This window comes from Giraffa tippelskirchi, chromosome 5 (assembly GCF_054371585.1).
Source record: "Giraffa tippelskirchi isolate mGirTip1 chromosome 5, T2T-mGirTip1v1.2.pri, whole genome shotgun sequence".
Classification (NCBI taxonomy): domain Eukaryota; kingdom Metazoa; phylum Chordata; class Mammalia; order Artiodactyla; family Giraffidae; genus Giraffa; species Giraffa tippelskirchi.
The window spans coordinates 166,638,692-166,656,333 of record NC_137279.1 but is presented as its reverse complement, the minus strand read 5'-3'; the positions used below and the strand labels follow the sequence as shown (position 1 = coordinate 166,656,333).

The following is a 17,642-nucleotide window of genomic DNA, read 5'->3' as shown; positions in this document are numbered from 1 at the left end:
TTACCTGGCGGTGATTGGTTGAAGGATCTGCCACTCACAGAACGAGCCTTGTCGGTCGGCCCCTTTCGTTCCCAGCAGGCCTTGCGCGCGGGAAGATGGCGGCGTCCAGGTGGCGGTCTTGAGAGCAGATTGGCATGGCTTTGGCGTCAGGGCCCGCAAGGCGGGCGCTGGCTCGCCCTTGGCGGCTCGGCCTTGAGGGCTGCGGGGTCCCGAGACGTGGGGCGTACGAGTGGGGCGTGCGATCCACGAGGAAGCCGGAGCCTCCTCCCCTGGACAGGGTGTATGAGATTCCTGGACTGGAGCCCATCACCTTCGCGGGGAAGATGCACTTTATGCCTGGGCTGGCACGACCAGTCTTCCCGCCCTGGGACCCCGGCTGGACGCACCCGAAGTTCCGCCGCTTGCCCCCGCTGCAAGAGCACCCGCTATACAAGGATGAGGTCTGCTACATCTTCCACCAGCGTTGCCGCCTCCTCGAGGGTGAGGTCCCAGGACGACCGGGAGGGGACCTTGTTCCTCTACCCAGCACTAACCCCGACCTTCTGTGGGGTTGGGCAAAACTTTAAAACTGTGGGTCTCGGTTTCTTCGTCTGCGAAACGGGCCCGGTATTGAGTCTCATTTCCGAGAATTGTAAGGATTAAGTGGGATGTAAAGGCTAGCATGTGTGAGGGAGTTTTATTAGAGTTTTCATGGCCGAGTGAAGAGACATGGTTTCTAGGCCTAGCCCTGCCTCTCACTGTGTGTGTGATTTGGGGTAAGTGACTGAAGCTTGAGCCTCTGTCTCCTGTGAAATAAGTGGTTTTGACCAGGTGATTCACAGTGACCCAACTCTTGCACCCTGGAGATGTAACTTTAAGAATTAGATGGAGGAGGATTATAGTGCGTAGATATGGCAGAAACAGTGCTTATCCTGCAGGCCTATTGCGTCTTTTCACAGGATTGGTAACTGTGACAGGGGAGTGATTTGGCAGTGATTTGCTCATAGGGGCACTGTGGGTATCTAGTGAAGCCGGGGCTACACCTCTGGTTTCCCAGATCAGTGACCTTTGTCAGAGGTCAGAGCTGAGATGTTTTGAGGGAAAGGATCTGGACCTAAAAACCATCTAGTCCCTCTGCACCCTTTCACTTTCACTAAGGACGGGTCAGAATGACTTTAGCCAAAACCATCTGTATGCCTGGGGCAGTACTAGAAATTATGTTCCAGAGTCCTGTGGAGGGCGATCTCTATTGAGTTCTCCTACCCATTGTTTCAAACTCATTCTTCCTTAGTCCCTAAATCAGGCTGGGGTTAGGACAGGTCCTGAAAACACAAAATGGTCCAGGTAAGTGGGAACAGAATTTTCCAATAAGTAATTAGGGAAGAAAGAGACCTGACAGGATTTGAGGACTAAGCCAGAGGAAAAAATCCTAGGTTTGAGGAGAAGTCAACTGGCCAGCCTCTTAAGCTGCTCAAATCCATTCCTGAAAGCTGAAAGCTGTTTTTTTCACCTTTAAACATTTCCAGTGTCCTCGCAAGGTGCTGTGAAGGACCTCACAAGACTTGGCACCCTTGCGTGACCCTGGTAACATTACTATGTGGATGAATTGCATTAGATGTATTTTAGAAGTTAAAGTTAACTTGTTTGACTAGGCTGAAAACATACCCTATGCTTTCACCATATGCAGAGAAGTTCTGTAAAGTCTATAATAAAATTCTGTAAGATACAGGGCTAGAGAAGCAGATTGGGGTGATGGAGAGATCCTGGGCTTTAATGTAAAGGTTATCCTCCCACCTCCATCGCTTACGAGGTTTGAGACTTGAAACAAAGTCCTTCATCTCTCTTGAGTTTCATCCTCCATTTCATGAAATCCCATCCAACTTGTAGATAAAGCTCTTGCACAGAGTAGATGGTAATGTTCAGTAAATGGCAGCTCTGTTACATATTATTCATATACTAGTAAACCATAAATTCTTAATATTTTATCTGTTTTCAAGTTCTAGGAACAGTTGCAGTGTTGGGACTAAAACTTGGGTAACTGGACCCCCAGTTCAGGGTTCTTTCTGCTGTACCACACAATCAAGAAGTTAAATTTCTAAATATTTGTGTTTCTGATGTATTATGAACCTTTCAGTGAAAAGCTTCAATGCCTTTCGTTTGTCACCACAAGAGAAATTGAGGGTGTTTTCCTTCAAAGTGTTCTGGGTTTGCTTTAATCCCATAGTTTTTCAAATGAAGATGTGTTCCTGAGTCAGGTGATCTTTTTTCAACTGGAATAGTAGCCTGCGAATCACAGCAGTCACCAGAGCTCTGCCAACTGATGGACACAGTCGTTAAAAAGAACGCAGTGTTAACTTTGAGAGTTAGAGGACTGATATGTGGACTTACTGCAGAATTTAGGCCCCTATGTCTGTGCCTCTTCCTCCTTTAGGGAAGTAGGTTTTGGGGAAAGTGAAGCAAGAGAGTTTTGCCTGGCACCGCAGCCCCATCCCGCTGAGAGTAGGGTGGTTAAATTAGTTTTTAAAGACTAAGCACTCTGGATCAAATCTTTGTTCTTACTCCTTTTCCTGAGAAGCATTTTGGGCATCCTATAGAAATTTTATAGTACAACCAGATTAAATTAAAAATAGGTGAGGGGATGAGCATAGAAACAGTGAGGTGAGTACAAAAAATCCATTCTGTGAGGTTGTACTTATAGGGGAGCACCAGAATTGGCTCTCAGCTTGCTGGTAGTCAACAGATGGGACAGAGATGGGGTCAGCTGACCAGGCCCGTTGCCTTTTTCTATAAATCATACACACCTGTTTACTTGTTACCTATGGCTGCTTTTGTGCTAGAGTGGCAGAGCTGAGTAGTTGTGACAGAGACTGTATGGCCCAGAAGCTGAAAATATTTACTATCTGGCCCTTTAAGAAAAAATTTGGCCCCTGATATAGAGAAACATTTTGAGTTAACGTAGTTCACCGTGTCCAAAAGACAAGGAAAAAGCCAGGAAACGCCCACCCTTCTTGTACGGAGGCCAAAGAGAAGTTCAGAAGGCCTCGGAGGACCCAGTATAATAAATTGAAAAACATCTTCCACAGGATTCTTTTGACAAATATAACAGTACAGTTCATGTGGCCTCTTCATACAAAATTCTGCTTATAAAATGGCTCATTATAGAATCTCAGAGGTAGATGCGAAAAATTATCTGGTGCTCCTAAACTCAGCGCTCCTCAAGTTATTCATGATCCAGAAGATATTTCCTTTATTTCTGAAAGCTTCTTTCCCTTGATAAAGCAGCATGTGCTTAATGCTTGGCCCGTATCTGTTGAATGAAGTATATTTGGCAGACATGAGCTTTTCTTTTCCAATCGGGGCTATGGGTTAATAGAAGGGATCTAGGTTTTGAAAGGTTAGCCTCTATTGATCTAGGCCTGTATGCTAGGGTGTGAATCCTCTATACCTACAGACAGAATACAAACGACCCTTGCCTGCGAGGTTCAGTCTCATGATCTCAGCCATTTTAATAGCTGTTTGAATTCTTCCTGTGGTGAGTAGTCTACGTCAATCAACTGTTAACTGTTTTTAAGCAGATGGTCATTGCTGGAGCTGAGTTGAAATCTGGTTCTCCTTGCTGCTGCTCTTTATTTTTAGTTCTGTCCCCTCAGATGTCAGAACAAATCCCATCTCTCTCTTAAGGCTGCTCTTTCCCCAAAATGCTACCTGGCAGGCATAAGCATCTTTTCCTGAATCATCTTTTTTTTAGTGTTTGTTTTTGTGATTGATGACCCTAAAGGTGTAAAGCAGGCCCTCTGGCTTACCAAGACCAAGTTAATAGAAGGCCTTCCTAAGAAAGTGCTTAGCCTTGCTGACAATCCGAGGAACCACATAGAGAACCAAGATGAACGCATTCTGAATGCAATCTCTCATGCTCGTCTCTGGCACTCTACTGAAGACATCCCCAAGAGAGAGACCTACTGGTAAGTTTCCCCTAAGTCAGTAAGATTTCCTCCTGATGGATCTTGGAGTCAGCTTTACACCTCCAAATGTCTCTTCTTTTCTCAAAGCCCAGTCATTGTGGACAGCCTGATCCAGCTGTGTAAATCCCAGATTCTCAAGCATCCTTCTCTGGCCAGGCGGATCTGTGCCCAAAACAACATGTTATCCACCACCTGGAAACGAGGTTAGTCCTCCTGTACACCAGAAAGGCCCTGTCTGTTCCTTGTCTTTCTACTCTCAGCCCCACCACCAGCTTATATTCCCATCCCTGCTGCCAAACCTATTCTCACTCCCATCCTTCATGGTCCAGTTTTGTGGCTCAGACACATCCTCAGTGTCACTAGTTTTTGCCCAGCCTTTTTTTCTTTTAATCATTTCTTTCCAAGACTTAATTCACACCATATCAGTTGAGTGCCTCCAAGTGCCTAAATGTTAACCATAAGTTATAAAACACAGTCTGCGCTCACAAAATTCATATTCTACTGCAAGAGCCTTCTCACTCGCAGGCTTTTTTCCTTTTCCAGATAAACTTTCTGCAGAGCTGCTAGAGTGATCTTTCTAAAGTGCAGGTTCTCTCTGTCCCTTCCTGGTTCAAATCTTTTATTGTCTCCTAATAGCTTAACAGTTTATGGTGGTATCCAAGGTCTTCTGGGCTTTGACCACCAGCTGGTCTTGCTAGTCTTATTTCTTGTTCTGCCATCCCCACCTCCATTCCCATGTTTACACTTGGCCACTTGCAGCTTTTTGGCATCAAGTTTTGCATTTGCACGTGCTATATGTTCTGCAGGGAATGTTCTTTTCTGTTTTCCTCATTTGACTAATTTCTACTTGTCTGCATGACTTAGCTCAAGCCCACGTCTCATGCAAATCCACAGATCAGCTCTCTGCTCCTTTTGTCCATATGCCTACTTTTGTCGTAGCACACATTATACTGTATTATGTTTTGTGATTATCTAGTATCTTTTCTATCTGCCCCACTAAACTGTGGACTTCTGATGATAGACACTGTGTCTTATTTGTCCACAGTATCTAACAGTGCCACACAACAGATGCTGACTAAAGGGACGGGTGAATCAATACCAAATCCCAGATGTTTTAGGTAGGGATGTTCCGAGAACACAAATGTTGTCCTTGGTGGAATCCTGGAGCAGGGAAACCAGCTGTGGAACAGTTTGGGTTTTTAGGACATATACTTGGTCAGGCTGCATCAGTTTGCCCCTGTGAGTATGGACTTCCTGGCAAAGAGTCAGCTTTGCAGAGGTAATGGCACCACTAAGGAAATTAGTGAACCTCATTAATAGAGGAGTGCTTGTTGGCCCATTATCAAGTATTACCTCTAATTAAACTGCCCCATTTGGAGCTGTCACTGGAGAAGGGATGTGGAGGGAATTGAATTGGAAACCACAGTAGAGTATTCTGTGGGGAGAATCTAAAACCCAAGGTTATGAGAGGTCCAGGCACATTTATCTTCCTTGCAAACTATATGTGAAGAAACAGGAAGTACTTAAGAAAACTGTTCTTGAAGTGTGGGTATGAGGTGTTTTTAACAGGTGGGTCAGAGTTTATCCATCCACAGATGTAGTATCCCTTTATGCATAGCCAGTAAGGGAGGACACATGTTAATTAAATGACAGTGATATTGGTGAGACCAGTTTTTAGGCATACCGCATCATCAGCCTTGGTCCATTCCCATCACACTGTGATTGTAGTATTTGATTTGTACTTCTGAAAACTCAAGGATATTCAGAGAAAAATTTGCCCCTGCAGAGAGTCTGTAGGAGGCTGTTGTCCAGGAGGCTTTCTAGATGGTGTTCATCTTCCTGTGGGCCCCTCTGTGAAGGGCATCTGCTCATGTTCACAGCGGCAGGTTTGCTGCTTAGTCAGGTGTGCATTCGCTTTCTCATACACCTGTGTCTCCTTGTGGCAAGCACGCTCATCTGACTTAAGTGAGGCTTTCTGACTGGCTCATTTTTTTTTAACTCTGAGTTACTGAGGTCAGTTGAACCCTTTTCCTGGGTTTAGCAGCCTTTCTACAGCTTAGCCTGTAGTCTCAGTACTTCTCTCTCCATCCCTCCTTCCTACTCCAGTTATCTGCACTGACTTCCCCTAAGCTCCGCCATGCAGCAGCAGGCTTCTGTACCATGGATCACGTTACTCCTCCACTAGAACAGTTTCCTCCCTTCTCTTTGCCTGGCAAACTCTGACCCAGCAGTTTTCAACCAAGGGTGGTTTAATCCTCTAGGAAAGATTTGGCGTTGTCTGAAGACATTTATGTTTGTCCTGACTTGAAGCAGAGCCGGGGCTGGTAGTGAAAGTTCTGTTGGCATCTAGTGAGCAGAGGCCAGGGATGCTGCCAGATACCTACAATGCATAGGACAGCCTCCCTCACCAAAGAACTACCCAAAATGTGAACAGCACCAAAGTTGAGAAGCTCTGCTCTTATCCATCTTTCAGAAGCAAGTTTGAAGGCATTGCTTCTTTCAGGCAGCTTCCCAAGCCTCCCAGAGGAGGTCGGTTTCCCCACCTCTGCTGTCTCCCAGTGTTGGAGCACTTACTCCCTCGTCAGCCCTTGAGAGGAACTCTCTGCTCAGTTAAACTGGTCCCCAGTGTAGAGCAGGTGCTTGGGAAGATCCAAACCCACAGCCTCTGAGTCCAGAGAGATCACTAGGCCTCACGGTTCATTGGAAAGAACACAGGGAAAAGAGTGCATTGGTCAGTCCCTCTCTTACTCCGGGGAGTAACACCTTAACCAAAGTTTTCTGGTCTTTTCTTTTCTATTTTTTAGGATAAAAGCTTTATTTTTAACTAATCTTTTTTTAAAATTTACTTAATATTGAAGTATAGTTAATTTTAAAATATTGTGTTTCAGGTATACAACAAAGTGGTTTAGTTATATGTATACATATTTTCTTTTTAGACTTTTTCCCCATATATGTTATTACAGTGGGTCCTTGTTGACTGTCTATTTTATATTTATAGTAGTGTGTATATGTTAATCCCAACTGCCTAATTATCCCTGCCTGCCCGCCATCCCCCCTCCCCCATTTCCCCTTTGGTAACCATTAGTTTGTTTCTAACTCTGTGAGTCTGTTTCCATTTTGTAAATAAGTTCATTTTTTTAGATTCCACATATAAGTGATATCATATGATACTTGTCTTTATCTGACTTCTGTTAGTATGATAATCTCTAGGTCCATTTGTGTTGCTGCAAACGGCATTATTTCATTCTTTTTTATGGCGAGTAATATTCCATTGTAGGGCTTCCTTGGTGGCTCCGTGGTAAAGAATCCGGGTCGATGGACATTTAGGTTGCTTCCTTATCTTGGCTATTGTAAATAGTGCTGCAGTGAACATCAGGGTGCCTGTGTCTTTTCAAAGTATGGCTTTCTTTGGATATATGCCCAGGAGTGGGATTGCTTGATCATATGGTAGCTCTATTTTTAATTTTTTAAGGAACCTGCATACCATTCTTCACAGCGGCTGTTACCAGTTTACATTTCCATCAACAACGTGGGTGGGTTCCCTTTTCTCCACACTCCAGCATTTATTGTTTTTATGCTTTTTGATGATGGCCATTCTGACTGGTGTGAGGTGATACCTCATAGTAGTTTTGATTTGCATTTCTCTAATAATTAGTGATGGTTTGGTCACTAAGTTGTGTCTGATTTTTTTGGGACCCCATGGACTGTATTCTGCCAGGCTCCTCTGTCCATGGGGTTTTCCAGGCAAGAATATTGGAGTGGGTTGTCATTTTCTTTAGGGGATCTTCCTGACCCAGGAATCGAACCCAGGTCTCCTGCATTGCAGGCAGATTCTTTACCTACTGAGCTCTCTGATATTAAGTATCTTTTCATGTGCTTTTTGGCCATCTGTATGTCTTCTTCAGAGAAATGTCTGTTTAGATCTTCTGCCCATTTTTTGATTGCGTTTTTTTTTTATATTGAGGTGCGTGAGCTGTTTGTATATTTTGGAGATTAATCCCTTGTCAGTTGCATTGTTTGCAAATGTTTTCCCCCATTTTGTGGGTTGTCTTTTGTTTTATTTATGGTTTCCTTTGCTGTGCAAAAGCTTTTAAGTTTGAATTGGTTCTAGTCTGTTTTTTGTTTGTTTTCATGAGAAAGTGGATAGGAAAATGTATTACTGCAATTTATGACAAAGAGTGTTCTATTGGGTTGGCCAAAAGGTTTGTTCAGATTTTTCTGTAATAAACCTAAACAAACCTTTGACCAACCTAATACCTATGTTTTCCTCTAAGTTTTATAGTATCTGGTCTTCCCTTCAGGCTTGTGCAGTCTTCCTGGTGGGAAGGACTGGCGCTTGCCCATTGGTGGGTGGAGCTGGGTCTTGTCCCTCTGGTGGGCAGGGCTGTGTCAAGGGGTGTGTTTAGAGGTGACTGTGGGCTCAGGAAGACTTTAAGCAGCCTGTCTGCTGACGAGTGGGACTGTGTTCCTGCTCTGTGGTTGTTTGGAAGGTCCCATATGGGCTGTTGGGTGGGGCCAGGACTTCACATCAAAATGGCAGCCTCCAGGACACTTCACACTAAATGAGTACTCCCCAGTACCTCTCCACCATGGGTTTCCTTGACCCCAGGGTGACCACTGCCGCCCCTGCCCCCCAACCCCTTCCCCCCCAGGAGACCCTCTAAGGTCCGCAGTAGGTCTGGCCTAGGATCCTGTGAACTCAGTGCTTTTTCCCCTGGATCCTGGTGCTTTTAGAAGACCCTGCATCCACCTTCCAGGAGTGGCGTTTCTTTCTATTCCAGCCCTGTTGAGATTCTGCAGTCAAGCCCTGCTGGCCTTGAAAGCCAAATGCCCTAGGGCTTCCTCCTTCTGATGCCAGACCCCCAGGTGGAGGAACCTTTTGTAGGGCTCAGAACTTGAGATCCTCTGTGATACAATTATTTTCCAGTTTGTGGCTCACTCACTTGGCAGGTATGGGATTTGATTATGTTACAAATGTAACACTCCTACCATCTTGTCTTTGTCTGTGTAAGTAGACTGTCTTCTTTGGTAGCTTCCAATCCTTTTTGATGATTAGCTGTTTTGCAGTTAGTTGTTCCAGTGTTTTTGTGAGAGGAGGTGAGCTCAGGTCCTCCTCCACCATCTTGTCTTCGTGTCTCCTTCTAGTCTATAGAGTGAAGATCACTAGATTGAACTCCAGTCCTGTTATGTGCTTTTTCTGTGACTTCAGCCTGGCCACTCAGTCTTTTGGATCTGATGTTACTTGTCTACTCCAAGGCGTAGCAGAGGCAGAGGATGGCACCCAGACATGAAGTGAAGGAGGCTCACCTGCTTATATGATAAGCACAAGGATGAATTTCCAAAATTGTGTTTTCTGTGGTGAGGCAGATCAGATAGTGAAGCTGTAAAAGACTTGAGGAGCATAGCAGGATGAAAGCTTTTGACTTCGCCTAGCTAAGACTTTAGACCAGGTTAGACTAACTGCCTTTCTCCCCGTTTAGAGTCTACTCTGATTCAGGTCCATGGTTCCAGTGGATCCCAGCTGAATGCCAAGGATCCTCTGCCTCCCATTGCCTCCCGAGAGGAAGTGGAAGCTACAAAGAATCATGTTCTCGAGACTTTCTATCCCATATCTCCCACTATCAGCCTTCAGGAATGCCATATTTATGATGTGAATGACGACACGGGTAAGTATCAAAGCATTTGACTTTTAGGCAGCATGCAGATGAGGGACAGGCTTTTTCCGAAGAGAAAGGAAACATTGAGTACTTACTATGTATTAGGATCTCATGTGCATTTTCTCCTCAGAGTCGTGTAGCAGCCCTGTGAGATAGGCGTCGTTAACCCTAAGGAAACTAAGACTCTGGGTGGTTGTGATTGACTCAGAGGCTGACTTTACTTTTGACTCCTAAGAAGTCATTCTGTTGCATCAGTTTTAATGGGTGGCTTGAGGGGCTTTTGACCAGGCATCAAGTGTTTCCTTTATTTATAGTTCTCTTGAAAGATACCCCCTCTCTGTGTACCCTATAAACTCTGGCCAACCTTCTGCTAGGATGGAGGAAGCTCACAGTCCTTTAGTGGGGCTATTTATCCCACCTCCATTGAACAAAGCACCACCACTTCCCCACTGAGACATGACAGAAACTAAGGAGTCGGCCTGGACAGGCCTGCAGTTCCTGCCATTCACCCAGTCATTATGAACTGCAATGTCTTCCTCCTTAACCTCTCTTCCTTTCCACAGCTATGCCTCAGTCAGTTCCCACTGTCTCTCACCCAGCCCGTTACCCCAGTCTCTTAATGGGCTAGTGTGACCTGGGCTATTTCCTCTCTCGTCCCTCTAGTTCACAGTTCCAGAGTAGTCTTTCTAGAATGTAGATTTAATCCCATCGCTCTTCACGCCCATCTCCCCACTGCCTGTTGGATCAAGTTTGAACTCCTTAGCTTATCACACAAGGGCCTTCACATCAGCCCTCTGCCCCTCTCTCCAGCCCCATCTTTGTCTCTTCCCCCACAGGCTCCCTTTATTCCCACTGTGCTTTTTCTCACCACCTTGCTCTGGCACTTTCTTTTCCCTCTGCCTGTACTCTGACCATTCATCCCTCTTTCTCTTCAGCTAAGTAACTACTCATCTGTCATAGTTTGCCTTTGGACTCACTTCTTCCCAGAAATGCTCTACAACCTCGCAGTCTGGTCAGGGCCCTTTGATCTGTCCTCATCCAGCACCCTGGCTCCCCTCATGTCCTGACATGTCCCTCTGTGTGGATGTGATCAGTTTTCCTGTCTGTCTCCCCTCTAGATTTGGTGAGCTTTGGCAGGCACTGCGTGGGCTCTGTCCCTGAGTGAGTGCTGAGTGATGCGTATTCACACGTGCAGAGGAACTGAGGCAGACAGGAACGTCGGGTCTCTCTTAAGTGATGCCCTCCCCTGGGATTTTCAGAGCCTACACTTTCCGAGCCTCTTTCTTCCTCCATTTCATCCACTTTTGCCAATCCTGGTCCTTTACTGTAGAAGCCTCCAGCCTCCGAGGGTTTGCCTTTGTTCAGCCATGTAAGGGAAGAAATGGTGACCCGGCAGGGTTGTGGCTGAGATGAATGGCTGAACTTTGATTCTCAGCACTGTGTTGCGGGGTATGAGACCCCGTTTGTTACTAATAATGAAGTATTTTGCAAGCGATTTGCTTTTTAAAAAAATAATTACCATAGGTTTCAGGTTATCTTTCTAATATTACTGTCATCTGTATGCTTCATTGAATAAGAAAGGGGTGGGGTTAGAGCTAGCTGACAAGAATCACCTAGAACCTGAATGAACATTTTCTATAAAGAACCAAATGGTATTTTAGGTTTTGCGGGCCACATATAGTCTCTGTCACAGCTATTTAATAGACATATGTAAATGAGTGGGTGTGGTTGTGCTCCAGTAAAAATTTTTATTTTCAAAAACAGGCCAGATTAGGGACGTCCCTGGCAGTCCAGTGGTTAGGACCTCACCTTCCGAGGCAGGTTCTCTCTCTGGTCAGAGAGCTAAGATCCCATTTGCCTTCCAGCCAAAAAACCAAAACCTAAAACAGAAGCAATATTGTAACAAATTCAATGAAGACTTTAAAAACGGTCCAGGACAACAACAACAAAATCTTTAAAAAAAAAAAAAACAACCCAAAATATGTAGCATCTGGCACTAAGCTAAGGTGAGGTGACTTTCCTGAGGCTTTGGATGAGCCAATTAACCTGTCCCGCCACATGATGACGTGTCTTGCAGGATTCCGAGAGGGCTATCCTTACCCCTATCCCCACACCTTGTATTTGCTGGAGTCAGCCAACTTACGAGCACACCGCTTTCAGCCAGATCAGTTGCGGGCCAAGATGATCCTGTTTGCCTTCGGCAATGCGCTGGCTCAGGCCCGGCTCCTGTATGGGGTATGTATGTGGGGACAACCACCGAGCTGTCTTACGTTGTGTCGGTTTCCTGCCTTACCCTGCTCAAAGGAAAGGAAGTGTGGAGGGAATTCTTTTGCTTGACTGAAGAGTTTCAGGGAGAGGCACTTCCACTCACCCTACCATCTGTTGGGGGCCTACAGTGTGTCTATCTTTACATAAGATGCCTCATCACAATAACCCACAAGGTTTCACTGTGATCCCCATTTTTCAGATTATGCTTCTGAATCCCAGGAAAGCTAATAAGCAGCTTGTCCAGCATTACACACAGTAAGTGGTGGAGAAAGGATTGGGACCAGTTGGTCTCAACTCCTGAGGCTTCAGTTATATATCCTCCAGCACACTACCTCTAAACTGCACTAACAGAGCCCGAGCACAGGGCTTTATCAGGAAGGCAGGAGGTGGCCCAGGCCTGCCTGCCCTCTCAGGACAGGTTCTGAAGATCCAACATACCACTTGGATGGTCACCCCTTGATTCTAAGAGCAGGTCTCAGGGACCTAAATGTTATAGAATGCAAGCTGAGTGGTTGTCACATAATGGTGTCCCAAGATTGGAGGAAAGCCTGGCCAGGGAGCAAAGGCCTCCAGGCAGGGGATAACAATATCGAAGTCCCCAAACAGGCCTGGGACACCAGACCCCTGGTTATGTGTGCGTGTTGGAAGGTGGGAGGGGAAGAATGTTTTTGAGAGCTGCTATCAGGCTCCCAGGTCTTGATTAGAACCTAAGGCCCTCCTGGAGGAGCAGTGAACTTTGGAATGGTCTGTTTCTCATCCTCCTTGGTCTAGGAACTAGGTGGGGTTGGTACAGTGTAGTTAGCCTGATGAGATAGGGAGTAGAATGGACCTTGTCTGTATTGAGCATCTGCTACATGCCAAACATTTAACTAGGGCTCCTTATAGCGGTGGTTCTCAAAATATGACCCTGGATTGTTAGCAGCATGAACACCATCTAGGGACTAGTTGGAAATGTGAACTCTCAGACCACCTGACATCCTGCATCAGAAGCTCTGGGGTTGGAGCCTGGCAGTCAGTTTTAACAAGCCCTCCAGGTGATGCTGGTACAAGCACAAATTGGAAAACCACAACACTAAAATTTGAGAACTACTGCATTATTTAATCCTTATAGCAGCCCCCTTGTGGCAGATACTAGTAGCTTCATTTTACAGATGAAGAAACTGAGGTTCAGAGAGGCTCAGTAACTTCCCAAGGATAACACAGCAAAGAGATTAGCATCTTTATGTGACATTTTTGTGTCTTTCCAGTCCTTGGGAGGTTATCTTAATTCCTATTCTCTGACATATTTTTTGAAGACTTTGGAAGGTTGGGTAATTTGCCCAGGATTCTACAGCTAAAAAGTAGGGAGGCAGGCATTGGAACCCTGATCTCTCCAGCCTCAGGGGACATGCTGCGTCCTGACTGTGGGGCAGGAGAGGGAGGTAGAGAGAGTCACATGCCAGGTCACAGGCCTGCAGGCTCATTGTAGCTCCTGTGCCAGCAGAGCATGGTAGCAACGCTGTCACTAATTGCCACCCAGTTGAGTAGGAGAGGAGGCCTCCCCCAGCCCCTCCAGGTACAAATTATTCCTGGGGAGGTGAAGTTGAGCAATTAAGGGAAGAGCCTCTGTGTAAAAGGTAAAATTGCTGAGAAATTTATGTACTACCTGCAGTTTTATTGATCTGTAGAGAGAGATAAGAGTCAATACAGAATTCTCAGCTAACACTTAGAGGTACTTTTCTTTTTATTTATTTCTCATGCAGCTAAGAGCAGGTATTTCTAAGGCCAACAGTCCCAGTGTGGCCCTCACTGAGGTCTGCCATTAGCTATTCCTGATGTCAGATTCAGCCCTAAAGCAGTGAATGTGGTAGGCAGCATCTTTGAATCAAGGATGCTTTGCTTCACGGGGCCTGCCTATTGAGTCTTTGTCCAATGCGTAGTAGTCATCAGACTGGATTCCTACAGACTCAGTAGGGTGAACATATGACTTGTCATCGAAACTGGAATACTGTTGAGAGTGACAGAGGTACTACTGTCAGATACAATGGGACACTAGGTGTAAACCAGAACAGTAAGATTTTAAGAGATTTAACAGCCTGGGTCTTGTCCTGGATAACCTTGAGCAAGTTACACCGCCTCTCTGAATCTGTTTCCTCATCTGTTAAATGGGTATGCCGTGTCGTACCATGCTAAGTCGCTTTAGTTGTGTCTGACTCTTTGTGACCCCAAGGACTGTAGCCTGCCAGGCTCCTCTGTCCATGGAATTTTCCAGGCAAGAATACTAGAGTGGGTTGCCGTGCCCTCCTCCAGGGGATCTTCCCGACCCATGGATCGAACATATGTCTCCTGTGGCTCCTGCAGAGCAGCGGATTCTTTACTGCTGAGCCACCAGGGAAGAGACCTAAGTGGGTATATACCACTGGATTTATGAGATTAGAGGTGACTCTGTAAAACTGGTGTGATGCCCGGGACATGAGAGGCCTTTAGTAAATGGTTGCTAGTATGTTACTGTTACCAGTGGCACTGGTTGAAAGAGATAATTAGCAAATGTGTTGACTGGCGAAAGCCTGGGGCTGACACAGCTGGAGTGGACACTCAGCAATCTGACACACTCAGAGTTGCATTTTGAGAGCCCAAAGCCCAGGTGAGATGCCTGCCTGCAGCTTAGGACCTTCCAAGAAGCCCGGCCCTGAGGGGTAAAGTAAGACAGAGAGAAGGTGTGTCTGACTGAGCACTAGCCACTGTGGGTGCTGATGTCACATGTCATTGTGACCTCAGACAAGTCAGTACCTCAGCTGGTCTGTCTCCTCAACCATCAGGTGGAGTGAGAACTGAATGAGACCATGTCTATCATATGCACTGACCCTCCAGGTCAGCATTTGATAAGCGTCATTATTATACTGTCAGGTTATACCATGAGTTTAGGGGGTTTCCTGTCGTTAACCTCCCAGCTCATCTTCCCTTACTGTGCAGCTTGCCTGGCAGTCACCTCTCAGTGGCAGGAATTAGTACTTTAGTGTGCTCAAGTTGAAGAGCAGGTACGCCAGGGCCACAAGGTATGTGAGCCCAGGGAGAGCCAGGCTGGGTATGTGGGAGAAGGCCTGGCCCCGGACAGTGCCCTTAGCTCCACCTTCTATTTTCATATTTTCATCTTTCATTGTAGGAAAACCACTCAGTGGGGTAGGGGGTTATTTAAAAGGCCAGAACTAGAAATGCCTGGTTTGTGCTGTTCTTATGCCTCGCCATTTCTGATTGCATTTACTTGTCCTCTTTTCCCATCAGAACGACCCTAAGGTTTTGGAGCAGCCAGTAGTCGTGCAGAGCGTGGGCACCGATGGGCGTGTCTTCCAGTTCCTGGTGCTGCAACTGAACACCACAGATCTGGCCTCCGAGGAGGGCATCAAGAATCTAGTCTGGGTGGACTCCGATCAGCTCCTCTATCAGCACTTCTGGTGTCTCCCGGTGATCAAAAAGAAGGTGGTTGTGGTAAGTCCAGCCATCTCTGGCTTGGTGATTGGACCAGGGCCGTGGCTCGTCCTCCCCAGAGAGAGCCTGGCCTGGGGTTGAGTGAGTGCTTGTGAGTGGAGCACTGGCTTCAGGAGCCTCATGTTCAGAACCTCTGTCTGCCTGGAGGGCTACTTCAGCCCAGTTCATCACCTTCCATCCTGGGCCCCGCCCAGCTCTTCATGCTCCCCTCTGCACCCCCACCACGCTCCACTCCTCTCGGCTCTGTCTCCAGTTGCCTGAGCAGCTCAGGATCCTAGTAAGTGCTGCTTTTTATAGAGGAGGCTCCTTCCTTCTTGCACCCACTCCCTCTTCCTCCACTCGCCCTCCCCCATTTCTCTTGCATCTGGTTGTCCTTATTTGTCATTCCAGGTTTAGCCTAAAGACCAACATCCCAGTCCCAGCCTTGCTTAAGTTCCTCGGGTAGGTCCCCCACATCACAGCGCAGTCACACTGCTGTCCTGCGGTTGTCTGTTCATGTGTTCTCCTCCTCCGTTAAACTGAGCCCTGAGCTCCTGGAAGGCCGAGTCCGTGAATGACATGTTCATTCATTTCACTCCCCAGATAGGGAATTCCTCTGTGGACTGTCCCTCACTGCTGCACCTCCAGTGCTCAGCTGACTGAGACCAGGCCTGTGTTCTGTGCTCTGGGCAGCGACCATATCTTAACAGATTCATAATATAATATCAGGCAGTGAGAAAGCCTGTGAAGAGACAGAACAGGATTGGGGGGTGAGAAGGAACAGCGTGGGTGTACTGCTGGGTCTGTGGCTCACTAGCTGTGTCTCACGCAGGGCCTGAGTAGATTTGCTTAATGGGGTTGTTGAGTCTTTGAACATCATCTGTATGTTAGTTGAATAACGAGTTCTATCAATGTTGATATACCCTTGAAATGCTTGCCAGTGTGAGCCCTTCTCTCTGGCCCCAGACCCTGTTCTTTGTCCGACACCTGTGTAGCTGTATCAGCCACCTGTGCACACCTCTGCTTTTAGTTGTCCTCTCTCTCTCTCCCCTTCGTGGCTTCAGGTCCTTTTCTTTCAACCTCTTCCTTCCATGAGTGTGACTTAGTGCCAGGCCTGTCCTGGTGTGGTCACGTGGCTCCTCCTTACCCATCTCTTCCTCTAACCATCCCACCTCCACCAGCACGGGCCTTAGGCTCCAGCCTCACCCTTTCTTTTTCCTTCTCTTCCTGGCCCTTTCTAGTTGCCCTTTAGTATTCATTCATACATGTTCTCTTCTGTGTATGGAAGTCAGTGAGTTATTTTACTCTCCTGCTTTCTTAGCATCTTTTCCCTACTTCATGATGAGGCCTGTCACCCTTCATTACCACTATTTGCACCCCTGGCTGGAACCTCCTTGAGGGCGGGGGCCGGATTCAAGTCACTATTGGGTTTCCAGTACTGAGCACAGCTCTCATACAGAGAAGGCGCTTGATAAGTGTGTGTGGGATGAGTGAGGGATTCTCATCCCTGGGAGTTAAAAGGAGCAAACGAAACACTTTTTCGTGGTGGTTGAGTTGAGCAGGACTAGGGATCAGGGCAGGGTCAGCAGATAAGTTGTCCGAGAGGTGCAGAGACGGCTTATGTCCTCCTCTCGAGTCCAGGCTCCGCCTGGCATTACTTGGCACCAGCTCCCCAGCACTCCTCCTTGATCGCAAGAGAAAGAAACAGTTATTATCCAGGCGCTTAGGATTTACATAAAACCAACCTTTGTTTTAATTGCTGCCATTAAAACTAGTAGCAAGATCCTAATGGCCTGTTTTCTTTCCAGGAACCTGTTGGGCCGACTGGTTTCCAGCCAGAGACATTCAGGAAGTTTTTAGCTCTGTATTTGCACGGTGCTGTGTGAGCCAAGGACTGTTCTGAGGCCTGGAGCCCCTTGTGCCCCTCTCTTCCTGAGGATCCTGGAGCCTGGACGGTGCCTGAAGCCGCAGTGCTCCTTTGGCTGGTGGTCTCGCCGACAATAAAAGAGCCCTTCCAGCGCACGGGAGCCTGTGCTTTCAGGTGGGGTACCCACAGCTACGCACAGGCCCTGCCCCTGAGTCTGCCTCTGTTGCAAGGGTCAGTCCTGGAGCCTCACCTGCCCCAGCTTTGTCTGTGACCTATCTTGTGATTTTACATAAGAATCTTCCTCTCTCTGAGTTTCAATTTCATCATCTGAAACTTGTAGCTAATGTGACCTACATTGTTTTACAGACTATAGATTATGTGTATGTAATGTTTGCTTCCTATTAGGTGCTCTGGAATGGTCACTAGGTTCTGTGGGAATTATTTAAATTGTGGACACATTCCACA

At 46.7% G+C, this 17,642-nt stretch overlaps 1 protein-coding gene across 3 annotated transcripts; it reads left to right on the top strand.

The window, feature by feature from the left end:
• Positions 1-77: 77 nt before the first annotated feature.
• On the top strand, positions 78-17,488 carry MRPL37 (mitochondrial ribosomal protein L37). 3 transcript variants are annotated; one of them, XM_081493045.1, is made up of 7 exons: positions 78-480; positions 3,758-3,941; positions 4,029-4,144; positions 9,422-9,607; positions 11,676-11,833; positions 15,128-15,331; positions 17,119-17,488. In XM_081493045.1, the coding sequence occupies exons 1-7, from the start codon at positions 135-137 to the stop codon at positions 17,194-17,196; spliced, it is 1,272 nt and encodes a 423-aa protein (XP_081349171.1). In that variant the 5' UTR covers positions 78-134; the 3' UTR covers positions 17,197-17,488. The 3 variants fall into 3 exon arrangements, with proteins under 3 accessions (XP_081349171.1, XP_081349170.1, XP_081349169.1); XM_081493044.1 differs by having other exon boundaries at positions 15,128-15,355; positions 17,093-17,488; XM_081493043.1 differs by having other exon boundaries at positions 3,728-3,941.
• Positions 17,489-17,642: the final 154 nt, after the last annotated feature.